We start from the raw sequence: 26128 nt of genomic DNA on the forward strand, positions 1-26128 counted from the left end.
ATGTTGCTGGTATCAAATTCAAAACTAACATATATTTTCAACGAAATGAAATAGTGTTATTTGTCATTTTCAACATTTGATATGTTGTCTGTGTCCTTTTTGCAACTAAATATGAGTTTAAGAGATTTGCAGATTATTACATTCTGTTTTTATTCACATTTTATGTCCCAACTTTTTCTGTTTTGGGGTTGTATTGCAATACAAGTTTTGCTGTTTTGATTGAGTAAAAATAAAAATATGTATTATCACAGGAAACCGATGAAATACAGCACAGTATTATCACAGGAATCCAAAGAACTTCAATACAATATACATTTTGAGTTGTTTTACTGTTCTATTTCTGGTTTGATGTAGCTACAATGTGCCATTATGTTTTCTTTCTCTGTGTATTTCGTGGTGCTTAAAAGCTTTGTTGCAATGTAGCGAGGGCTAGTAATAGAAAGCATACAAGTTCTAACTAACACGGGCTGTGTAGAAAACAGAGCTTTGGTTCAACAACTAACGTTGGGTTTTGTAAGCTTTTGCCATTAGACCTTATTGCAATTTACTCTGATGCAATCATACGTTCTGTTAGGCCTTGGTGTGCCACAATCTTGACAAAGTAACCGCTGATATGGCATCATACACAGGGTGGCAGACAGAACGCTTCCTGATCAGTCACAGTGCAGTATGGAAGACTGCAGTACAGAAGACACGGTTCCTGATCACAGACAGTCACAGTGCAGTAGTCATGGAAGACCGCAGTACACGCTTCCTGATCACAGTCACAGTGCAGTAGTCATGGAAGACCGCAGTACAGAAGACACGGTTCCTGATCACAGACAGTCACAGTGCAGTAGTCATGGAAGACCGCAGTACACGCTTCCTGATCACAGTCACAGTGCAGTAGTCATGGAAGACCGCAGTACAGACGATGGGCTCCCTCTACAGGAGATGATCATAATGTAAAAAGGGAAGCCAGTACAATACTGATGAGACTGAAAAAATAAATACTGTTTAGATTATATTTACTCAGTAATACTGTTTATATTATATTTACTCAGTAATTCCTTATCACAGTGTTTCTCCGTAGGCTAGCTCACAGCTTTTGTGTTTATTCACCAAAATGTTAAATGTACTAGTAAATAAAACAGCAAATCATTATTTTTACACATTTATAGTTAGATTTGGACTACTGTGGGGTTATTATTATATCTCTACCATATCAAACATGTTTTCCGCTTCACAAATTATGGATTTTTACCATATTAAACATGTCCTCCTATTCAAAAATGATATCATACGGTGTGGATTTTTGACATGTCAATCATGAGGTCTTGCATATTTATCAAAGTTAAGCTAATTACACAGGTTTGACCTGACTTGGCCTTTGTGACACGTAAAGCCAGGAAACTGACAACACTAAGTCCAGTCTGACTTTTTCTGTTGTTGAATTCATCTTTATTTTGCTGTAAAATAGCCCTCACAGCTCAATGGCCCTGGAGAGCTGGGTCAGCTTCAGCTGGTCACTAATTACGTGCAGTTTTCTGCTATTATGGAACTGCTCAGGATCTGGATGGAAGACAGTGAGATTTTGGGTTAAAGAAGGAAATGGGAGAGAATGTGGTTACCTGTAGTTTATGAAGATGTGAAGATTGTATGTAAATAAATGAATCAGATGTTCTGCAAGTAGACAGCACATGCATACTTACATGAGGGCTTCTTACACGAGGGCTTCTGTATGTTGTGAAGGCCAGTGCCTTTCTTTGTGCCGCCACGTTGTGGTACAATGGGTACTGTAAAGGAAGGATGGCATGTTTGCATGTTTTCATCATAAACCTGACAGTGTCACTTAGAGTGATAATAAGGAGGAAATATGGTTATGCTTACAGTAGGGCTGATTCCGGCAGTCTTTCACAATCTTTAAGGTTTTGGCAAATAAATTCTGTAAGATTACGAAAAAGAATAATAAAACAGTGAAAAGAATGATGGAAGAACAATTCTAGAATTGCACATATAAGGTATGTGAAACATGAAGAGTATTTAAAGGCACACTTAACAGTTTTTTGACCTTAACATAACATATACAAAATCATTTTGATGGCACATAACCTCATGGCATGATGAGCAGCCCTCTGAAGGCGATTACCGACCTAGTAACTTTCTAGTGTCGGGTATAACTGCCCCACCCCCTTTGAAATTGAAGCACAAAGGAGCTGCTATGCTACAGGAATTCTGCAATCTTTTTATACAGATTTTATATATATTGTGTTCATACTTTGTTTCAAAAGACGAATATTTTGTTTGTTTATTATTGGGCTTCTCAACCAGAGGGGGACCCCGAGAACAAATCTTGTTAAGGGTGCCTTTAACATTACGAAAAAAACAAAACAAAACACTTCAGCACTTTTTTTGTAACAACTCACCATTTTCTCGAAGTTCACAAGATTGTCTTGTCTTGTTTTGTTCCCTTCATTTATGAATGTTAGGTCTGTTATTAACAGGACATAAGAAGGTTTGAAAGTGTCAGGCCTATAGTCAATATGACCAGTGGATGTACATGTAATAAAACCCAGTTGTTTAGCATCAGCTGTATCAATATTACCTTTTAAAATGAGGGGCAGATATGGGATATATGGTAGGTCAAGCTTAGCCACCACTTGCCTCAGTGCGTCATGGTTACGGAATGGATCCTGAGTACAAATAAATACAAAATGCAGTATGTTGTATTTTATACTTATATAGGCAAAAGCAGAGACATAAATAACGCTGCTTCCAACTTTATTCTTCTTTCTCCACACACACAGTCACCCAGTATCTCATTTGACCGTGCACTCGAACGCCCCCAGTAGTCCAGTAACAAGACACAACACAGTAAAAAGGGAAAAATAAATGCATACCGCTCTAGGAAAACTAAGCACAAACAGGACTCTTTAATCTGACTTAAACACTACAGCAAACCACGAATCAACATCAATGACCGACAGGGGACCGAGGGGAGACAGAGGGTTTAAATACACAGGGGTTAACAGGGCACAGGTGAACAAGGAACAAGAGACAGGTGGAAACCATAATTAAACTAACAAGGATCAGGTGAGGGGCGGAGACACAGGCACATGGAACAGACACATGGCACACAAACAAAGGAGCACATGGCACAAGACACAGGAAGTAAACAAAGCAAACAGGAAGACAAGATGAGCAGACATGATGGAAAAACATTAGACGGGGAGAACAAGACAAGACAGACAAAACAGGAACTGATCCTGACAATATAGTAAAGAAATTTGACTGAACTCACCAGTATGAGCTCATATTGCCTGAACCGCTTCAGCTGTGCTTTTGGCACTTTCTGTGAGGCATTTGAGAGAAAGTTCTCAAGATGTGTTCATAACAGAAACCTATTTTGTGCATGAGTCTTTAATAAATCAATAAATCAGAGAATTCAACTTAAACCGTTCTTACCTTCCAGGTTTTATGCAGTCTAGACACTGCACTGTTTGTCAGGCCATACATTACAGCCATGAATGAGTTCATATTTTTTTCACGATACAGGCTGCAAAAAGGAGAAAGCCCAGGATCATGCATCTACTGCCACGTGAGCTAAACACACATTTGGAACCATTTCACAAAGAAAGCTGTGAACTGCAAGTGACAAGCAATTGACCATGTTAGAAGTTTCATTATGGATCTCTAAAACTAACTGTGACTATACACGTTGTCCCATCTTATTAAGATGTTCCTCCTACAGTGTGACACAAAAGAACCATTATCTCACTATCCCTGCAGCCAATGACATTAGTCCTGGTGGGGTATGATCGGTGTCTGCACTGTCAAACTCACACTGTGGCCATCTTGATGAACTTCCTCATCAGCCGAGCTCGCTTGGAGAGCTCTGCACACAGACAGAGCTCTGTGACCACCCAGTATGTCACCACATTGAAGCGGCGTATGAAGCGCTCCAAGTTCGCTGTTAGGCTGTTGGGGAATTGCTTTCTCCCCAACACATAATAGAGTAGCTCCGTCTGGTTGGATGGACATGGGAAGAAAAGAGAGAGCACGTGTAATTCCAAAAGGCCATCAGCCAGTCATCCCTTTAAAATAATTGCAGAGCCCTTTACACCCTATGGACACATGGCGTTAAGAGCTGTTCAGAGCAGTTCAGCACAGTCAAAAGTTAGTAAGTAAGTATAGGTATATATACTCTTTTGATCCCGTGAGGGAAATTTGGTCTCTCCCAATCCGTAAATTAGTGAAACACACTCAGCACACATTGAGGTGAAGCACACACTAATCCCGGCGCAGTGAGCTGCCTGCAACAACAGCGGCGCTCGGGGAGCAGTGAAGGGTTAGGTGCCTTGCTCAAGGGCACTTCAGCCGTGCCTACTGGTCGGGGTTCGAACCGGCAACCCTCCGGTTACCGGTTATCACTAACCAGTAGGCCACGGCTGCCCCGAGTTTACCAGTCTAAAAGTTTACCATTCTAAATGTTCTTCTTATTTGAAATTGTATATCGTCAAGGTATGATTCGTCAGGTTTAAGCATATTGTGGTCTAAAATATCCAGGCACACTCAGGAGTGAGAAATCACTTTAGGTTTATTCACGATACCAGGAGCAGGTCACTAGCAACAGCATGTTCCAGTAACACTACTCAAAGTTACTAGGGCAAGGCCCCATCTTATACATGTTAGTAACATTGTGGTAATACAAATCACATGAGTACAATGGTCTTTTCCAAAACTCCTCTTAACATGCAGAAATACGACAATAAATGGACACTTCTTGGACATAGCATGTGATCCATACACCATACGCAAGTCATGTGGCTACTCCAAGTAAGTAAGATAATTGGTTAATACAAAACATTCATCCTTCAGCATTTTCTTGCCATAGTATGCTCCCTGCAGGATATTCCTAATATTACTGCCTCAGGCAGAATAAATACCCTTAACTTGTGACCTTCGCATGACCTTTATTAGCAAGTTGTGACATGGGGAGAGCAAATGCAAACAATACAAAGCAAAGTCGATGCACAGTATCGAATGTATAGAAAAACAAACAGATAATGTTAATGTTATGTAATGTTAATCACCTCTATGTAATAAATGTATATTAGTATTCACTTCTAATACATACAAAGTTATTATTATTAGTTATATTTCATAAGATTTATTAGGTACCAATCCAAAATGTCTACCACAATATCAGTATTGTACATGTGCAACATAATACATATACGTATAAACTGGTGTATGCAGGACACAGAGTTGATAGATGATGCACATGGGCCAATAAAAGAGCCAACATTCTAGGTAAGGGTTGCAAAACAGTTTAGTGGCTATACAGTGTTACCAAGGGATAAGTACTAACGTAGACGGTGAAATGGAAAACAAAGTCAACCTCTTATACTGTAGTTTTCAGTTCTCAGTGAACTCCTCCCCTCCCCTCCGTAGTTCGCCTAAGGTTCTCACCTCATGCATGGCACTGAAGAGCTCCCAGTCATAGCTGGTGAGCTGGGCTGCCATGGCCTTGGCGCTCATGTTCTCCAGCGTGCTCCTGTTTGCCTTTGGGCCGAGCTGCCCCTGCAGGGGCGTCTGTGAGGATCACACACACTTCACTTCTCTGAATACAATACGCCTGCGAGACTAGTGCCACTGCTGCTCATGTTCTTTTGCCAATAATCCCGACACTGTCTGAACTCCCTCAAGCTCAGATCTCAGACCTCACTGATTTCTATGGTCCGTGGAGTCCAACAGTGTGTCTGTACAAATGAGTGTAGATTCAGAGAGCACTCACCAGCTCAGCAGCCTGGCTGGCAGAGCAGAGGAACAGCCTCTCATTGATGCCCAGAATGGAGATGGCCCTGGCATCCATCTTGAGCTGCTCCCTTGCTGAAGTGAGATACAGTACGGGCATTTCAAAACTCGGCAACTAACTGCTTGATTATTTGTTCCTAGCTCCAGATCAGTTGGAGTATAAAAGGTAACACAACTCGATCCTCATGTTTGATCATTTGTTCTTACCTCCAGAGGACTTCAACCTTATCAGCATGTTGTCTCCTACTGGGGCTTTCAAGGCAGCCATGACATCCTCTACAGAGGCGTTGAGGGGCATCCTCACAGACGTAAAGCTGTGGTCATGCCTGTAGACCTTTAGCAACACTGCAAAGACCAGTCTCTAAGGTGATGGTCTAAGTCCATTTCCTTACTTTACTTTCTTATCATATAAAGGGAGCAGCATAGTTTACTTTATACACAGAGGAACTACGATCAATAGGTTCAGTGGTCAGGAATAAGAATGGTAGTAGGTACACACCTTTGTCCTTCATCCTGATTGGCCGGGTTGTTTGATAATGTTTGTTCCAAACCAGGGACCAGTCAACTTGACGTCCCTGAAAGAAATCATGAAGCAATGATCATCATAGAGTGAAATGAAGGTCACTGTAGCAACTGTAGTGTACTTTCAGAAGAATCAAAAGTAGGTTAATAAATTTCAGAATATTGTGAATACTTCACTTACCCTATTTGAGGTCTGATTCTTAGTCCATTGTCCATTGTCCAATCTAGAGAAGCATTTGAAGATATGATTATTATTATGACAATATTACAGATTTATTAACATTATTACACATCATTCAGGGGCTAAATGAAGTGGTATGCTCCTTCGCACACATTTGTGGGCATGGAAGAGGCGCATCATTGACAATCACAGTCTCAATTGTTGGGAGGCACATGACACCCCCCGCATGCCGCGTTGATGATGCACGCCACACAGATGGAGGAGCATACCACTCCCATAAGGTTTCTAAATGTGTGTGTGTGTGTGTGTGTGTGTGTGTGTTACTCACAAGAGATATCTCCTTGCACTGATGTAATCTCTCAGCATGCGGAGATGTGCATGGCCTTTCACCTGTTTTGACAGCTTCTGTTTTAAGACAGCACAAAAGCAAATGATGCAAATAGCACAATAGCTATCAGAACTTTTAGAAAAAAGATATGACCTGAAATGCCCATCCCCTCCTGATTACTTCATTTGAGTTCATTAGATCAAATTCTGTCATATTTACTCTCTTGCGGTTTATTGCCCCTACGTACCATTCCATGACCAATTTAAATGGTATCAAAAAAAAAGGACGAATATGCAAAACTATATGCTAAATGTTCAGAAGTGATATCATGAAATGTAATTTGACAGCTACAATTTCTGGGCAAATTGTTAATGAGGAGAAAGAAACAAAAACTTTGATTTGGACTTTTTCATGAGACACCTGCACAGCCTTCACTGTTTAGGATCACACACACTCACTGGGTCAGAGAAACATCATTACCTCCAAGAAGTGAACCACTGCAGGGTTGTCCAGCAGGAGAAGGCCATACAGTGCCACCCACTGGACGACCAGCGTCACTACTCTCTCTTTGACCTGCACCAGCCCAGTGTCCACTGATGGCTCAGAATGGAGAGTGAAACGATCGTTAAGGAAGAGTGACCTCTGACTTAACCAAGTTCTATAGTGTAGCAGTTGATGTCTAAAATCTTACTGTTACTATAAACAATGGTCAGTCAGTGGCAGTTGTTTTGTAAGGATATTGCTTCAGCAGAGCGGAGCACAGCTCTTCAGGTGTCATGAATACATAATATGTGAGCAGGAAACTGCAAACAAATGGATCTGCAGGGGAAAAAAAGCAAAACAACTCTCATAACCACTCTATAAACACTAACGACTTTTTTTTTTTTGTCACGTAAAAAAATTCAGCCATCTACAATGTAACTGGTATATATCTCTGAGTTTCACACCAGCTGCCTTCACACATGAAGTGACTTACCCATCTGGTCATCTGGAGTATCTGGGTTCATTGAGAAGAGCAGGAACTGGAGAATTGTGTCAGGTGTCCCCAACTTCACCAAGAACCTGATAAAGACATCAGGTTTCATGCAAGAGAGAGGACCATAGACCACAAGGCACAGAGAGGACCATAGACCACAAGGCTTGGATTAAAGTGATCAGGCTATTTTTGGTCAGTGAGCTGAACAGCTATGTCATTCATCAGATTAATAGTTTGTGCCCTCACACCAGATCTTTTGTTTGATTCCTATTGTTTGTACAATGATTTGTCATGTTAGCCCAGCCAGAGTACTCACTTATTGCTGCAGGATGCATGTTCTGGTGCACCTGGAGCAAACACCTGTTCGGAGCTCCTCTTTAGGATGAGTGCTGGTTCGCCCTTCTCCTCAACATGCACCATGTTTGCATTCACATCCTTCAGTACACCCAGGGTGTGAGGACGCATACATATTCACAACAAACAAATGTTCATGAACAAACACCCAAGCACCATACACATGTAGGCCTACTCTATAATTCCAGCATGTAGTGGATTCTTACCTTGAGGATGCTCATAAAATCCCTATTTCCTACTCGGAGGAAATGGCAGACATGCTCTGGCCTGACCACTTGAGGCCTTCTCTTAAAGGGGGCCAGCAGGTCCTGTCCCTCATGCAGGGTAGTCATCACACCCTGCGGCGGAAGAACATGCAGCATGGTGCACTCCTTACTTCAAGTATCTCACACTGATGTTTTAGTTTCAAACAAACATTTTCAACTTTTTTTTCAATCACAGGCCTGTTATATTCAAACAGATACATATAACCGGTGGACCTCCCTGTTGGTGGGGAATTGATTTAGGCCTACCTTGCGGTTGGAGATGATGTTAGCAGAGCCCTTCCAGATTACATAATTGGAGGTCCCATTGACACCCTGACTGATCACTGAAACACAATGAAACCATAGGTCACATGCCCTTGTTTTCCTGTCTCTCCTGCTTTGTAGCTTAAACACAGTGGCATAACAATTTAAAATCCATGATAAGTAGCTTTCCTACAACACGTTTCCCTGTTTGAGTGGCTTTGACTAGTGTGGCATTCGTTCACACTTACAGACTGTGCCCATCCTGACTTCAGACTGAAGAACCATAACAGCAGCCAGTTCCATACGGAGCTGTAAAGATCAACAGGACGCATGCTAACAACTGAACAGGCCTTAAGACTATACACACGCATTTCTATTTAGTTCTGCCTGTCTGACCTTCTCTGCTTGAAATGTCCTCTGCAGCTTTTGCCGTCTGATCTCCATCAGACGGGCCACTCTCTCCTCCTGCTCTCTCTCCTGTTCCAGTGCTCTTTTCCTCTCCACATCTTCTATCTCCACACTGTCCCCTCTAGATGCCTTAGTAGCAAGGTCTTGTGATGCCTGGTCAGGTTGCTGGACCCTGCCTTGGCTCTCCAACTCAATTTTGAGTCGGGCCAGTTCGTTCAGACGCCATGTCTCCCGATGTAACCTTGCTCTCTCTAGCATGTTTGTATAGTCATGGTCCTCCTCTGCCTCCGTTTCTGCCCTAAGGCAGCATAGGAAACACAGAGCTCTCTTTAAACGTGACATTTCCCTCGCATTGTTAGAAGAGACTGAGCACAATCTACAACCTTGGAGTGAATGCCTACATTCTATATTATGGTGTCATTGAGTTTCCTTTATTATATCATCGGTTATCATTACACACAGAACGTGTCTGCATGGTTACTGTAACTAAGTGAATGTAGACCAAACACAGTGGAATGTTCAGCTCAAAACTAAGGCATTCTGATGATGCAATAATTCGTGTGCTGTTGTTTTTCAAAAACAATAGGATTTTTTTAATAAAGCACTTTTCAAGCGCAAAGTGCTTAGATAGATAGATTACTTTATTGATCCCCAAGGGTAAATTCAAGGAAATTTCATTTTAGGCTAACATACAAACATGAATATAGCGCTTTTCTATGTCCAACAAACGTGCTTCGCATACAAGACACAAACAATAGGCCTAACAAATATGTTAGATGCCGAATGGAGCTGTAGCCTACTCCCACCCAACGCCATCGGAAAGTGTGGTCCGCAATCTATCCCAAGTGTCTGCGAGCAGACGTGGTAAAATATAATATGTTTGCAATATTGAACCAACTTGTATATCCAAACAGTTCTGCAACACTGCCTACCGTAAGCTACACCAGTTTAACTCATAATATGAATTCTCTGACACAATAAGACAATAGCCTAACGTAAGGTGTTCAGTGAGTAGGTCTATTATATACTGTTGAAGTAGGTCTGCTGTTGTTGTTTTTTTCTAGTTAGATGGTTCGTGTTTTTTTTATTGGTTAAGTGGTCCTTGATCTGAAAAAGTTTGAGAAACACTGATCTAGCTGCAGCCGATTTAGGACGACTTCAGGCCTCCGGAGGCGCCTGTCGGTCAGATGTCGTGAGCGACTTCTCCAGGCTAATGACTCTGGAAAAGCTAGCTTCTAGCCCGCTGATCAGCAGCCTGACTCTCCACTGCTGTGCCTCTAATGTAGATGGGTGTGTGCTCCTCTCCCTTCAGTCTCCTGTAGTCCATTATCAGCTCCTTGGTTTTGCTGACGTTGAGCACCAAGATGTTAGGGTTGCCACCTCTGCTTTGTAGGCCTAAGTAGACGCATCATCACTCGTGATAGGCCTACAGCCGATTATGGTGGTGTCATCAGCAAACTTAATTAATGATGGTATTGGAGGTGAGTTGCCATACAGTCATGAGTGTACAACGAGTACAACAGGGGGCTTAGCACACATCCCTGCAGGACACCAGTGCTGAGTGTTAGAGTGGAGGAGATGATGGTTCAGGTGTTCAAAGCAAAGTCTATGGACCTGTTTGGCCTATAGGCAAACTGAGTGGCTCTAATGTAGAAGACAGGGAGGATGTAATATCCACTCAAAGCACATCATGATAACAGAGGTGAGAGCAACTGGACGGTAATCATTAAGGCAGCTCGCTGTTGACTGTCTGCTCCTATTTCTACCTTTACTATGATGGTTGGTTGCCATTCCCATAAGTTTCCCAGAAACACTCACCTTTGGATCCCCAGAGCTAAGAGCCTGACGTCCTAGGATGATTCCCCATTAATTGTGGTTCTCTGATGAGTGTGTCTGTCCGCTTCCATCGATTATAAGAGAAGACAATCAAGACTCTTTTCACTTGTGGTTCCTCATTAGTTTGGATGTTAAAACTCTTTTTACATTGTATCACTTTGTTTTACCACTAAAGCATACTGTATGTTACCCTGTATCTGAATACAGAATCATGTCTTGGAAATGTTAATAGTTATCGCTGTTATGAAGACTTTTTATTACTGTCTCTATTATTGTTACTGGTCCAAGCAGTGAAGCTGCTTGAACCATATAGATAGATAGATAGATAGATACTTTATTGATCCCCAAGGGATATATTGTTGTTTTTTTCCCCAGATTTTTATTATGGTTCTTATTTTTCTCCCCCTAAAAGTGCTTATGGAGTAAAAACCGTAAGGCCTGGTAACTTAAAAAAACTCAGAATATATAATAATATGGTCCCGGAGACCCCTCACTACTCAGAACCCTAAACCTGGGGTAGCCTACTGCACATAGATGGTGCTGACGCTATAATAATCAAGTTCACTTATTTCATTTTGGCTCATATCTCAAGTGCCCAACATCACAAAACTTAATTTTCAGTATCATGATGACAACCCCTGGACACATGCAACATTTGATGACATTCTCAAAAAAAAAAAAAAAAAACATTATTCAATTGTATAAACTCTCAAACACATGATAAACTGTGATTTGGCCAATAGATCAATCATTGCATGCAATCCAAGACTCCCCGAGTTCGATTCCCACCTGAACCATAGTGAGACTCACCTCAATCTTAACCAGGTAGCAAACAAGGTAGCAACACTATTTTTGTGTAAGAGTGTTTACAGTTCAATCAAGCGCCACACTATAGGTATATGATGAATTTACACCATGTCCATATAGCCACACAGTCAGGCCATTTGCTCATTTCTGTTAGACCCCCTCATGGCTGTTCGGTTCACTTCTCAAACCTTTTAACCATCCCTGCAATGAGCACATATTTCTCGGACAGGGCAAATGATCAGATTTATGTATTATAAAAATGAAAACCATGTGTGTGTAAATGGTCCAGACAGCGACCCTTATCCTCCACTGCAGCTGTCCCACGGGCTGTGTGTCATCGTTGCCACTCTTGACAGTGGCATTTCCTGGGCAGGAAATAATGTCATCATCAAGCCAGTGGTGGGCAGTTCTTGATTACACTCAAATGACTGGCTGCTTAACTTGAGCCACAAGCCAAGTCCAAACAGCCGCGAGAGATGGCGCATCTGTGGGCGCGGGCACTGGCCTTTGGCGTTTTAAAGGTTATCTGTCGCTCCCAAGAGCACTGTAGCGGAAATGTGTGTTTTTGTATGAATCCTCTCGTCTTCCTGACTAACGGCTTCCCTCACTGCGCCCCATTCTGGACATCAAAGAGAGCCTATCTTTATCCAGAGTGATTTGTGCTACCAGCTCAAACTCTGAGCCACCTCTCGTGGAGACGTTCTGAAGAGAGGGCCTTTGGCGGACGGCCAGGGTGCTAGGGAGATGTGGAGGCGTCGTTAAAAGCCAGTAAGACTTGACTTTGTGATGCAATAAATGTGAGATAAAGGAGTCATTTTCTTTTGTTCAGTGACAATTTACTGAACAGCCTCAGTCAGGTCTCAATGGATAAACATTGATTTTGCTGAGTAGACATTTACAACACAAAAAGTCATCATTAAATAACATTGGGAAGTAATGGTATCTAGTACCTAAGAATAAAGAATCTAAAGGACTTTTCATCATAGATTTTGGCAGATACAGAATAAGAATTTATGAAAGGTAAAACAAAACACAAAATATCTAAGAATGGATGAAGATCAGTAAAAACAGGGAGGCAACATAATGATGAGAAGATGAGAATTCTAGTCTAGAGCCTTGCACAACCTCACCTCACTGCCATATGGATCATACAACGTCACCCAAACAATTAGGGAACTTGTGTGAGGCATAGCAAAATGTACACAAAAACACATCTTAATACTCCTTAATTAATTCAGTAATTGTGAGATACCGTTTGTATCCCATATTTTCCATTAACAATTACATTTATTTCCAATTCCAAGTATGGCAGTTTTCCCAGAGGAGCCTTCCAAATATGGCAGTTTTCCCAGAGGAGCCTTCCCAGGCAAGAGGCAGCAGAGTCCGGCGGTGGCGTGATACCATCTCCAGCAGAGACAACATCAGTCCACAGGCTCAGGAAGATCATGATTAAGCTCAGCATACTCCACTGCACCCTGTTACACGCACACACACACACACACACACACACACGCACACACACACACACACACACACACACACACACACACACACACACACACACACAAAGATACACAACCACACACATTCCAACAATTCAAATGATGGTGATATATTCTCCTATTCTCCATCTATGTCATGCGTTGGAAACTGGAGGGAATGAACTGGACCCTAACTACACTCATGGTGAATGTCACTGGACCCTAGCTACACTCATGGTGAATGTCACTGGACCCTAGCTACACTCATGGTGAAACTGGAGGGAATGAACTAGACCCTAGCTACACTCATGGTGAAACTGGAGGGAATGTCACTGGACCCTAGCTACACTCATGGTGAATGTCACTGGACCCTAACTACACTCATGGTGAATGTCACTGGACCCTAGCTACACTCATGGTGAATGTTGTGACGGGACAAATTCCTAAGCAGTGATCTCATGATACACAAAAACATGACGAAGAAGCTCGAACACAATCCTGGACCAACGTTTTCCACCTGGTAGTACACATGGTACTCATGATTCAACTTCCTACAGAATCAGTCACATCCTGAGCTTTTGTATTGCCAGTTCCCTCCCTGTGACAACACAATGTCCAACTGAGCAACTCTAGCCAGATTCAATAAATCAGGTATAATACTTTTACCCCACAGAGGGGGTATAACACGCTGAAGCACTGCTAGGCTGTCTACTCACTAAAATTCATAATAAGAGCAAGCTATGTTTCTGACGCTGGAGTTATTTAATATGCTTATGAATACTTTGTTTGGACAGTGTGATAACGCTGTGTGTGTGTGTGTGTGTGATTCCTGACTGCACTAGATCCTAGTGCATGATAGCAGAGGAAGCCACAACCCTGTTTCTCTTTGTTCTCCCTACGGAAAGTCTGAGTGTCGCTTCCCCCCACCCATGGCACAATCAGCACTCTACTCTTAAATAGCCCACTGTAGCCTGTTGAGTGAGTGTGTGTGTGTGTGTGTGTGTGTGTGTGTGTGTGTGTATGCACATGCGTGTGAGAGAGAGAGAGTGTGTGTGTGTGTGTGTGCGTGTGTGTGGGTGAGATAGAGAGAGAGAGAGAGAGATGTGTATGTGTGAATTTAAAGAAGAGAGTGGAGAGTCTTCTCAAGTCTTCACTACAATTTTGATATTAGTTTTGAGTGTGTGGGCACCAACAACAGAAAGGTGTTACATCCTGTGTGACATTCAAGAAATGCATTTCAAAACATGGACACTACTATAGATGCTACTTCTTTCACAAACCTAACAGACGATCAAAACTAACTCCATTTAAAATAATTACAGCAGTTGCCACGAGGAGTTAGACTGGCAACAGGATGAAGCTGCAACGCCATGGCAGGGCAAAGGTTCTTTTACAGGCATAAATTAGCAGTCCCTACAATATTTCACAGCTGTTTGACATGCTGGTGTTTAGCTGAGGAGGCTAAGCGACTAGCAGATTTCCTGCAGGGCTCCAAGGCCAAGGTGAAGGAAAGGGGGAGGTGAAAGGAGCTGGGAAGAGAAAGAAAGAGAAGGATACAGTAAAAGAGAGAGAGAGAGGTCAAGTTGTACTTACGTTATCTACATGCTCAGATGGGTCTGGAAAAAAAAACATGAAAAGCACTTCACTTGACTTATCACTTGTTGTGTGAAAACAGTTGAAATGTGAGTGTAGGTGGTGCGGAGTCTGCTTATTATAAACAACAACATACAACTGTGAACTATTGAACTCTACGTCTGTGTAGGAGAGAATGTGGCTGTTGTTGACGGAATTATTTCAACATATTAGCCTGTAAACAACTGTGTGTGTGTGTGGTTTTCATGCATTGCATGCTTGTGTGCAAATGCAAAATGTGAAATTGTATGGGTGTGTCTGACAAGTACACCATAAACATATTAAATATAAATGTTATGGTCAGAACTGAGCCTCCGCCCAAACTTTGTGTGATCATCACTGCGCTCTTGTCAGAGTGAAACACAACCACAAAACATGAACAAAGCAGGAGCGTCTACTGTAGGAGTTCTATATGTGCCCTTCCATGCAGTGAGTGGGCTTATTGTTTAACAGACTACAACTGAGATAAGTGCTATTTGCATTAATGGTTTGTGTGTGTGTGTGTGTTTGTTTTGTGTGTGTGTGTGTGTGTGTGTGAGAGAGATGTTTGCTTAAGTTACCTAGTGGGGCTGTTTGGAGCTCACTGTACACGGTATCTGTGCCCTTCTTTAAAGGAACTACACAGTGGAAACACACACACACACAAACACAAACAGCCCACATAAAAATCAAAAACCTGTTCCATGGAATTGAACACTTATGCAATGTATTGTGCATTATATAGCAGTGGTTCTTAACTGGTCTGGCCTTGGTCTCTCAATTTCCCATGGTCATTAAGTCGCGACCCATATTTTACCGTTCAAGCCAACAGATATGGTGAGCTATGTGGTAAGACATGCAAAGCGCCTGTACTTGTTTGGAACATGCTGATGTTCTGAATGTTCTGAAATTTGCAAAGTCCTAAACTCCTGTGTCGCCTTTCAAAGTATTCAACAGGATTGTCTTTGACAGCAGGGTGCTTTGTTTCCATGTGGCATTTTAGTTTTCATGGTTTCATGCTCTCATGTGCCACAGTGCCAGCTATTCACTGCACACCACACACTGGGGTTTTTGTCTCTTTTTGTCCTCAACATAAGTGAATCCATACTTCAGGGTTGTTTTGCCATATTTACCACTAAAGTGATGTCTAACATGACCTGTCACACACATTGTCTATGTCCATGGCAACGACTGGCATACAAATAAAGTCTATTAAAATAAAGGTCTGACATTAGATCTGATAACATAGCATTTTAAATGGGTGATTCTTCTTTTTTTTTTTTAACCATAAACTCTGCGACCCAGCCAGAACAGTTCCGCGACCCACTTTTGGATCCCGACCCACCAGTTAAGAAACACTATTATACACTATTATATGATCATATCAAATTAAAACATTAATCCAATAGAGAGATTTGAGATTCCCTACCAACCAGTGTAAAACCATGCCCTGCCTGAGTGGAAGCCAGCATGACTAGACAGGACATGAGGTAGTCATGAGCTGTGAGTAGCGTTGGGATTACCAGGCCAATTAGCTCCACCCTTCCTGTTTATCAACTAGGAGATGTTTCTAGAAGTTGAAAAAAAAATCTTGTGCCCCCCGCCATAACCTAGCGCTCCTGTGTCAATTAAGCATAATTACCCCACGCCCAGGAAAGCCCCACTCTCTTATCAGAGCTCAAGAATGTTGGGAAACTGCCACTGGGTTCTCAGTGTCTTCACAGAGACTTAGCTGAGGACGGAGACATGACTGAGACAGAAACTACAGAGTGACCAGCCAACGAAAAAGGGCGGGAGGCCGAGAGAGGAGAGTGACCGGAGTGTGGGAAAAAGATGAGAGGACAGAGAGAACAGAAGAAGTTCTCCGCACCTTGTCCAGCTTCTGTGTCCTCCACATTCATGTATGTGTGTGTGTGAAGGCATACCTCAAGTGACAGAATAATAGTGATGTGTGTGAAGGCATACCTCAAGTGACTTAGAATAATAGTGATAGTGAAATAGGAACTTGCCCCTGTGGGTCTGGGCCTAGCTGATGTACCTGCAGTGAGTATGCAGTGCGTCCTCACCTCTGGCTGGATCTACAGGCTGTGGATGGACCACCTCTGTGTACTCCACATCAGGGTCGTTGTGGGAGTGGACGCTGCTCCGATCGCTGCTGTCTAGAGAAAGTGGAGGGAGAAGAACAGAATATGGGAGAAGCTCTGGCTATCTTTTACAAAAGGTCAATAGCCAGAGCCTGAAACAGGCGTGTTTCTGGCAGGACATCTGCAATGGTTACCATGGTAATGTGGTTACCTGAGCTGGACGGTCTTTCAGTCCACACACTTGGTCCGACGTTCACACCCACTGTAAGACAAAACATAAGGGGGTGGACACGTTCAGGGCGAGAGACAAAGGAGAGAGAGTAAGGAGAGAGAGAGAGAGAGAGAGAGAGGATGAAGGGAGAGCTAGCTGCAGCCAGCCCTGCTGGAGTAAGTGACCAGAACAATAACACCAAACAGGAAGTGACTGTTTTTAATTCAGCCATATTGTTTCTCCTTCAGTGTAATCAATCGATTTCCTCAGACTGCTGCTTGCATTTGGCCTGAAACTCATGCCTTTGTCCACAGAAACTCACAAGCACGTGCACACACACTCTCTCTCTCTCTCTCTCTCTCTCTCTCTCTCACACACGCACACACACACACACACACAATCAGCATCTTGAGGCCAAATAGGAAATCCTACGTAGAAAGTATTGTTTCAGTAGAACGAGTGGAACCTGGCTTACTTCATATCTTGAAATGGCTGTAAAGACCATGGACATTTTTAAAGAATTTAAATAATCTTTTTCATAAGGCAAGAGGAGGAAAGGCATTCTCACACTTTTTTTCTCTATTCTGTAACATCTGAGGATTAACACAGAAAGACAGCAGACACATTTCCAAAATAAACACCAACCTTTTAATTCTAAAAGTGATTCAAACCAACCAAGCAAAATATATACATACCCTTTCTCGTAAATTTATCTACAGTGAGCAGTGCAAAAACAATATCTTAACAAATCACAAATCAAATACAGAATGAATCAAATAATCAGACAAATGGTGAAGCAATCAGTTAAGTGAATGTCACTGTAGAACATCAAATGAACACATGCAATGTGGACAGACACGCACTTGAGGACACATGGAGTATGGAATGACAGCGATGGCGTTCGGGACACTCGGGGCAAACCAGCCGAGAGGATGGGACTATTACGCCACACGTGGCATCCAGGGGGACAGAGTTCATATGCTAGAGTCTGGAGCGTCCAGACCTAAAACCTCCACAAGGTATCCATGTACATGTGCGCACTACTAAATACCAATCTACGCGTCTGTGGCTGAGGATGAGTACACGGTGATATAAAACAGAATTGAGCGTGAGGTGAGGCGAGGAGAGAGGAGAAGAAAATAATCATTTTGACATTTACGCTCCTCTGGGCAGATCTTCTTCCTTCTTTGAACATCCAGGCTTTTTCGAGGAACTTGACCAGAGTGCGCAGGGAGACGTTTGACTTTGCGCTCGTCCAAAATATCTGTCTAGGACATGGGGCCGTATCCGCGCGCTGGCCTCTAGCCCTAACACTGCTACTGGGAGACTGACGTTGCTCCAGGGGTGCCAGCCGACGCCAGGGCGCACTGCCACGCTATTTCATGTCCCATTGGCTGAATTCCCCTCCATCGCGTCCAAGTGTGATACTGCGTCTGGAATCAGATGGTCGGGGAGGAGGAGGGGGAGGAGGGGGGGAGGGGGTGGGTCCCATCACATGGCTGCTTATGTCAAAGTCATGACTCACCACTGTTAAGTAAGTGATCCATGCTTGGCTACTTGGCACAGGGAGCATAACTACATATCCCACGAACACTAAGAATAGCAGCAGCCTACAAGCTCTATGAGGCTCCTAGGTGAAGGTGTCTCTCTCTCTCTCTCTCTCTCTAGCAAATACATGCAGACTCATGGTGAACAATGCTGGGAACCTCAGCTTATGCTTGGACTGAGACAGAGATAGAGACATGCATACATACACATACAGGACAGACATAGGGGGGCACACATAGACATAACAGGGCCTCAAACACAAACAAGAAACTTAAACGAAAACACAAGCAACCAGCAGGATGCAACATGCACATGTCTGCAAAAAGCCTGCATTCCTCCTCAGGCCTAACGTTCCTGCTGGCACGCATACAGGAGCTGTACAGGGGTCAGTGCTACGACTGGGACAAATAGGGTTTTTTTTTTCTTCTATGAGGAAAACGAGCGGAAAAGGGGTCATAGCGGAGGTTAAAACAGACCGGTCGGCAACCCTTTGAATTCATCCAACACGCAGACATGATGGGTAGTGGCCACCGAGATATTTCTACTTGCAACTTTCGCTGAAAAGAACAACTGCAACATTAACAACTGAATGAAAAAAAAAAAACGAACAACTTAACAGCCAGATTAGTTCAGCACAGCATGGCGGTATGATAACAAGGCCCGGGACATTCAGATGGTATGGGGAGGTAAACATGTAAGTGGGTTAAGATGATAAGACACAATGGACATGCTAAGGACTCATTCAAGTGTGCTGGCGGCAGCAAGGACAACAGGGTCGGAAGAGGCGGGAGAGAAAAGTTGAAGGTGAGCTCTACCTTTGTTTAAAAACGGTGTGTCAGGGCTCATATTCACTGCGAGAGTGTCATCTGATTTAGGGCTCGCAGGCTTTCTGGGGAAGGGGGAAGATAGTCATGGTTGGCATTCTAGACAGATGGGAGAGACCCTGAAGCTTGGGTCCACTTGGTGACAAACTACTGGCTACAGCTCATCTCATCATGACTGAACTAGATCCAATTCCAATCTCAGTAATCTATGATGCTCTACATCACAGAGGCTACAGCTACATTAGTCTGTCAAATGACTATTTCAGCCATCCTGACACCAGAAGACTTTGACAAGATTTGGGAAAGATTCTTGAAAGATTGTAGTCTTTTGAGTAAAGCTTGAACGGGGAGCGTTAGTTAAAAGACTCCAATCTTTCAAGAATTTTTCCCAAATCTTGTCAAAGTCTTCCGATTAATGGGTAGCATTAGTGTCATAGACGCTTAATGGAAATTCACCTATGGATGACGTACAGTGCTAACGTTACCATCAATGCCTTCAGTGCCTACCCGCTGACATGCAAGACCTAGTCGCTTCAGACTGATGAGAGAAAAGCAAGAATGCAAGCCAACTCACACTGACAGTTCAGTAGTCGTCTCTCTTTTACCTGCAGTAGAAAGAAAAGATGAGAGGGGGGTGTTTGGCTTTGTTTTGTTTTGTTTTGTTTTTTGTTTTTGTTTCACGGGCTGGCTGGTGAGGAGACTTGTTGTGAGGCTGGTGGACTGTAGGTATTTCTACCTCGCTTGGCTTTGTAGCGCGCTATAATGACGACCACTAGGGCGGCGACAACCAGCAGGCAGATGCCAACGATCACCACTTTCTTCCAGGAAGCCAACTTCACTGCAGACATAAGACATAAGCATAGGGACAATCATTTTAGTTGCTCTGCAGGTTGAGCAAGGAACCAACACCAAGGTCAGGCATAGGAGCATACTGGGGCTCAGATAAAGTTAAAAGTTTACATTTTTAAATTTAACAACCGTTACGCTTGTGAGAAAACTTTTTGTTGGGGCTTATCCAAGTAGTCTTACAGGGAAGCTACACCAGGTGCGTAACTGAAGCGTTCTGTTCGCGTTGCGTCTGCTGCAACAATTAGCTGCCACTATAATCAATGGAAGTAGCTACACCAGACGTGATAGCGGCGCGTACAGTACGTCCGAAAAAAATAGACCAGTCTTTTCAAATGGATCGCGAACGGAGCGATTCAGTAACGCGCCAGGTGTAGCTTCCTCATAAGTCTAAGGCGCATAGTCCTAGTTCTGTAAACACCATATTGGAGGAAAGGAAGAGATGGATGGGGGAATACAATGGTGAAAGAAAAAAGGATTCAAAAGGACAACAGGCTAAAAGATGTTTCCACCCACAAACGGACAACAGGCTAAAAGATGTTTCCACCCACAAACGGCTAACACATGAGGTTGACCGCTCATTCACTAGGCAACTGGTTTTATGCTCTGAAAAGTTAAGCAAGCTTTGAGCAACACATCACACTAAAAACATACAATTGATAGATTTATCTTAGATTTGGCTTTTCATACACGGAAGAAAATATTACAGCTGCTAAATAATTCTCAGCACCAATCATTTCCCAGTTTCTACTCATCCAGTTACTTGATGAATATCTTCTCTGAATCCCTCAATGCATGTGCAGACATTATGGTTAGAGAGTACTCATAGCCAACCTTGGATGATGACCCGATCACTGTCCACAGCATTGGCAGCGTTGAGGGCATGGCAGTAGTAGTAGCCGCTGTCCGTTTTCTCCATCTGGGGGATGACATGGTGGCTAGAGTTGGCGTTGACCGTTTTGGTGTGGAGGACTGTTTTGCTTCCAGAGGAGAACCACTTGAAGGTGATGGGCGGTGTGCCACTGGGGACGTTGCAGATGAGGGTCAGCTCTTGGCCCTCCTCAACGTTGTGGGGCACGGGCAGGGTGGTCAGCAGGGGCTTGCCCAAATGCTCTGGAGAGGAGGAGAGAAGATAGATGGAGATGGGGTAAGAAGAACACAGGAACACAGTACAACGCAGAACAAGAAGTGAATGGAACCTGCGTGTAGAAATGGTGCAGGGCAGGATGAGAAGGTGGTTTGTGGAGAGGATGGCCTCACCTACAACAACGGCACTCAGAGGTAGGCTGTCGCTATAGTTCTTGGAACCGTCATTCTGAGCACGGCACCGAAAAGTGCCGATGTGTTCTTTCTGTTTGATGGAGGTGTTGAAGCGAGCCTCGGCCCATGAATCGTAAATGGTGGTGTTCTGTAACTTCTTACCACCTTGGTATAGTGTGTAGGTAATGGGAAGGGTGCCATTGGACTTGCAATAGATATCAAATTTCTCTCCCAGAATGACTTTTTGCTTGACAAAAATGTCAGGCTTGGAGGCAAGCACTGCAAAAACAGACAAACAAACAACACAAACAACAGAACACCATCAGTTACCAGAAATGAGTCTGTCATGACAGTTCGTCAATATGCTTTGCAAAGTCTATAGTGTGAAATTACAGTATATTACAAAAACTCACATACTCTTTTTGTTAATGAACATTTCATCAGTCAGTTTATGAGGCACTACACTTCCTAGTGCCTCATAAACTGACTGATGAAATGTTCATTAACAAAAAGAGTATGTGAGTTTTTGTAATATACTGAAACACAAATAATTGCATGCTTTTATACTAAGATGATGAGTATGAACATGACAACAGCACAACTTCTGTCATTTAAATGTATACACATCAGAGGCAATTAAGAAAACTTAAATAATGTCAGTGCCAGGGTCCCAGATATTAGTGCACTTCTTTGCATAAGTGATCTACTAGGACTAACATCAGACAACACGGTATGAAGTAGACAAGGCATAGCAAACCTTTAGATCTGAAGATGATCACGTCGCTTTTCTTTGAGATGGACTTTGCTTCTGCCATGCAGTGGTAATTGTCATTGCCTGAAGGGCCGGCTTGGATAACCATTTGGCCGTTTATGTTTCCCATTGGTTGGAGATAGTTGTTTTTATAAATAGAGTACTTTATGTCCTCTTTCTTGATTCTTTCCAAGTTGGTGCTTTCGCAAGAAAGACGGACAAATTCACCTTCAAATGCTTGCTCTGGATTAAAAATTAGCCTGGGTTTTGAGAAGAGCTCTGTTGGGTTAGATGTTAAATGATGTTAGAGCTAAAAGACAGACACACTAAGAATCCCAGCAGGGCATGACAATGTCCTTATAATATGTGATACAATGGGCCAAGTGTTTCTAGCCACTAAAAAACATACTGATTATCAACAGCCCCAAGGGATTCCCAGTAGTAAGTGCTTTATATAAAAAAAATATATAAATATATAAATATATAATAATCACAGAGCATTCTAATGTCCATCACTGAGCATTGTAATGCCCATCACAGAGCATTCTAATGCCCATCACTGAGCATTCTAATGCCCATCACGGAGCATTCTAATGCCCATCACGGAGCATTCTAATGCCCATCACGGAGCATTCTAATGCCTCCTTCTGAGGTCTTACCTTTCACCATCAACATCTTCTTGTCTGTCTTGGCAACACCATTAACCTCCACCTTGCACATGTACTCTCCAGAGTCATTTGCTTTTGCTACTGCGCTGTAATCGACCCTGCCCCTCCCCTGGGAGAGAATATTTTTGCCCATGATTAAGCTGACCGTCTCTGACCGAGGCGAAGAGTTGACCACACAGGAGGCACTGAAATTGTCTGCCTCAATGATTTGGCCAGACGGGGAGATGGCCAGTGAAACAGATATGGCTATCTCTGCAATGACAGAAAGATACAGCTTGACTGCAGGATGTGTCAATAATCACATAAACAAGCAAAGCATGGGTCGCAATCAAGATGCGTTTAGCGACAAATAACACATTTCTCTTTTCTTCTACAGACATGTCTGTCTACAATATGCAACAGAAAAGATCAAAGAAATGATCTCAACCTCTGGACTTACCTTTGACAAAGACATACTTTGGCGTACTGACAGACGATGGCATGTGTTTTCCAAGCAGACTAACGAAGTATTGGCAGGTCAAATTGTTGCGGCCACTGTTTGAGAGCTGCAGCTTTACACTTGATTCCTCTATATTGGACTCACGAATCGCAGCCTCTTGGTCGCCCACGTAGAAGTAATAAGTAAACGCGCCTCTCTCTCCTGGGGCTCTGCACGTGGCAGTCACTTCATCGCCCTCCATGATGCTGCTGCTATCCACAGAAATCTGGGGTGTCTGAGTTCCTTCAAAGGAAATGCGGATCACACGTTAAAGGGCATCCCAGAGAAGTTTGCATCACAAAGCTGACCAAATGATAACAGAAATGGACAGAAAACTGGATTATTGGAGAGACAATACATGTCGTTGTTATTAACTGATATATTAGTGTTAAGCTACTTCATCAGGAAACGGATTTGTAGTTGCAATGTAAACACATCTACATTTGTGCTCCTTAAATATGCAACCTGTAGTTTGTTGCTGTCAAAACTAAACATTTCTTCATGATGTATACACAGGAAGGATATGTACACAGAATACACCCAGATAGAGCAACATCTGACCTAGAAAAACTTGTCCTCGACAACCAGAACCACACAGACGATCTACAGTTATCTATAATCTATAACTGGAAAAACTAAAGAGTCAGACCTGTGATGGTAAGTGTCTCCTTTTTGCTGGATTTCTTCTTTCCTTGGATGGACAGGCGGCACTGGTAACCCCCTGAGTCAGACACCCTGGCTGCCTTGATGGGGTAGTCGAAGGTGTCGGAAGTGCTGGTGGTCCTGTTCACTACTTTGTTGTCCTTCTCGATGCTGAACTCGTATTGTGGGGTGAAGCCTTGGCTTCTGCTAACAGTGGCATGGCACGTTACAGTCACATTGGTGTCCCTCCCCACATCAGCACCGGGGTCAAATGTCAGGCTGAGGTCATCAATGCTGAAGTCTAATCAGGGAAGAAGGGCAATGACAAAATGCACTCACATGCCTATGGAATACACACACACACACACACAGCGCAACACACACACACACAGCGCAACACATATACAGCACAACACACACACACACACACACACACACACACAGCGCAACACATATACAGCACAACACACACACAGCGCAACACACACACAGCGCAACACACACACACTAAGGCAGTGAGACTTATATCTAGCGATGTGTGTGTGTGTGATCATCAAGTATGCCGCTGATTTCAATCATGGGATTTTATTTCATTGTAAGTCAGTTGAGCTACAAACCCTAATTTCTAATCAGATGTAAACATAGCAACATGAAGTAGTCATGAAGACAGACAGCGTTTCTTCCAACTTGTCTATCTCTCATCAGGTTGAACTCCAACCCCCTGCCTCCACATACTGAGAGAAAAAGGGAGCCGATTTGCAGAGGAAGGAAATGTACTTTCCTAAACAAACTAAACCACGGAGCGTCTCTGGAGATCTGCGCTATTTTAGATTCAAAATCCCCCACCACTAGACCACACCAGGGGCAGCAGGCACCAGATAAGCCTCACCCGATCAGACATACCACCAGCCACACATGGGGAGAGCCCTCCTACAGAAAGCCCAGAGGCTGTGGAGCCAAACCCAACCCGGGGCCTGGAGTCTCCCAGCTCCCACACACACAGCGTGAAGCAAGGAAAAGGCATCCCAGTGCTGCTTCCAGTGTTGTTTGAGGCACACAAAAGCACTGGAGTCTTAATGAGAGTAAGATAGGCCGAGGCGCTGGGCTCGAGGTGGAGCTGGTGTTGACCGACACTGGACCTATGCAGCTGGACTGACTCATTCTCCGGCCACGTGCTGACTTCTTTTTTTCTGTCTTTTTTTCCAAAGCTGGAGGCGGCGTGGGACAACAGGGACAGACGTGTTCCCAAAGCAGCAAGTGCCAAAGCTTTTCCACCACCTCATCCTAACACAGATTAGCTCCTGGAGGACCACAGCAGCACCGGCTATCTCGATCAGCAGCTACCACATGAGCAACTGGGGCAACGCAGGTGGCCGGCCGTTTCCCGAGAGGAATCTGGAAAGCCTAATGAAGACAACAGCCTCTCCCCTGATGACTAACTAAGTTACTGTGCTCTCTATCTGAACGCTTGGGTTACAACAAATCACAGTGAGGATACCAGAAAATCTTTATCATATGATCAACTAGAAGCTTTTTTTGACCCTTGCTCATCAACTGTAGTAGAAGAAGTGTGTTCTTACCCGCTTTTACTCTTTGGCCTTACAAATGGAGGATCCAAAAAGCAGAACCGAAAACATAAAAACACAGACAACATATTCAACAGGGTAAATGCACAACAAAACCAGCATAAACCTCTTTGAACCCAGAGCCCTGATCCAATGTATCAAATGTGTGAAAATGAAAACAAAAAAAGTAGATGATCCTTACATGTGAAGAGGAGGAGGAAGAGGAGATTGCAGGTGGCCATCCTGTGCGAAGGCCGCTGGTGGTCCCACATGGCGGACTGCAGAGGTGACTGTCGAGAGAAGCACAGACGCACTGAAGTGACCAACGACAACTTCACACTGGGCGGAATAGTCAACGAAAGCGAGAAAAAGAAACGTCAGAGAGAGAGAGAGAGAGAGAGCGAGAGCGAGAGAGAGAGAGAGAGGAAGGTGGTGGTTATGG

General features: G+C 43.4%; 2 protein-coding genes across 16 annotated transcripts; both read right to left on the minus strand.

The window, feature by feature from the left end:
- Positions 1–1417: 1417 nt before the first annotated feature.
- LOC121719243 (rap guanine nucleotide exchange factor 4-like) lies at positions 1418–9456 on the minus strand. Of its 3 annotated transcripts, none has more exons than XM_042104688.1 (22): positions 9063–9455; positions 8915–8975; positions 8670–8746; positions 8364–8495; positions 8120–8238; positions 7804–7889; positions 7568–7646; positions 7308–7440; positions 6828–6904; positions 6500–6542; positions 6296–6371; positions 6004–6141; positions 5777–5871; positions 5452–5574; positions 3823–4004; positions 3445–3535; positions 3281–3331; positions 2585–2672; positions 2406–2470; positions 1870–1924; positions 1692–1775; positions 1418–1551 (listed from the first exon to the last, which is right to left on the minus strand). In XM_042104688.1, exons 1-22 carry the CDS (start codon positions 9414–9416, stop codon positions 1463–1465), a joined length of 2298 nt encoding a protein of 765 aa, XP_041960622.1. In that variant the 5' UTR covers positions 9417–9455; the 3' UTR covers positions 1418–1462. The 3 variants fall into 3 exon arrangements, with proteins under 3 accessions (XP_041960622.1, XP_041960621.1, XP_041960623.1); XM_042104687.1 differs by having other exon boundaries at positions 1680–1775; XM_042104689.1 differs by lacking the exon at positions 5452–5574 and having other exon boundaries at positions 1680–1775; positions 9063–9456.
- Positions 9457–12001: 2545 nt separating this feature from the next.
- pecam1b (platelet and endothelial cell adhesion molecule 1b) lies at positions 12002–26128 on the minus strand. Of its 13 annotated transcripts, XR_006034210.1 has the most exons (17): positions 25889–26128; positions 25702–25719; positions 24129–24422; positions 23441–23722; positions 22993–23253; positions 22340–22612; positions 21583–21861; positions 21157–21435; positions 20213–20314; positions 20051–20081; positions 19468–19541; positions 17105–17155; positions 16876–16968; positions 15391–15447; positions 14792–14814; positions 13076–13192; positions 12004–13044 (listed from the first exon to the last, which is right to left on the minus strand). XR_006034210.1 is itself a non-coding variant. In XM_042104692.1 (16 exons), exons 1-14 carry the CDS (start codon positions 25956–25958, stop codon positions 15411–15413), a joined length of 2172 nt encoding a protein of 723 aa, XP_041960626.1. In that variant the 5' UTR covers positions 25959–26128; the 3' UTR covers positions 12002–13192; positions 14792–14814; positions 15391–15410. The 13 variants fall into 13 exon arrangements, 9 of the variants coding, with proteins under 9 accessions (XP_041960626.1, XP_041960624.1, XP_041960625.1 ...); XM_042104692.1 differs by having other exon boundaries at positions 12002–13192; positions 16848–16968; XM_042104690.1 differs by having other exon boundaries at positions 12004–13192.

The sequence above is a fragment of the Alosa sapidissima genome, chromosome 9, assembly GCF_018492685.1.
Source record: "Alosa sapidissima isolate fAloSap1 chromosome 9, fAloSap1.pri, whole genome shotgun sequence".
In the NCBI taxonomy this organism is placed as follows: Eukaryota; Metazoa; Chordata; class Actinopteri; order Clupeiformes; family Clupeidae; genus Alosa; species Alosa sapidissima.

Coding starts and splice junctions, on each gene's coding strand:
- LOC121719243 (XM_042104687.1), bottom strand. CDS start 9,416: ATGTCACGTTTAAAGAGAGCTCTGTGTTTCCTATGCTGCCTTAGGGCA. Junction 1,925..2,405: donor TTGTGAACTTCGAGAAAATG/GTGAGTTGTTAC, acceptor GTAATCTTACAG/AATTTATTTGCCAAAACCTT. Junction 1,776..1,869: donor CTGCCGGAATCAGCCCTACT/GTAAGCATAACC, acceptor CTTCCTTTACAG/TACCCATTGTACCACAACGT.
- pecam1b (XM_042104690.1), bottom strand. CDS start 25,958: ATGTGGGACCACCAGCGGCCTTCGCACAGGATGGCCACCTGCAATCTC. Junction 20,082..20,212: donor GCGCTACAAAGCCAAGCGAG/GTAGAAATACCT, acceptor TTTCTACTGCAG/GTAAAAGAGAGACGACTACT. Junction 19,542..20,050: donor ACGACTACTGAACTGTCAGT/GTGAGTTGGCTT, acceptor CCCCTTCCCCAG/AAAGCCTGCGAGCCCTAAAT.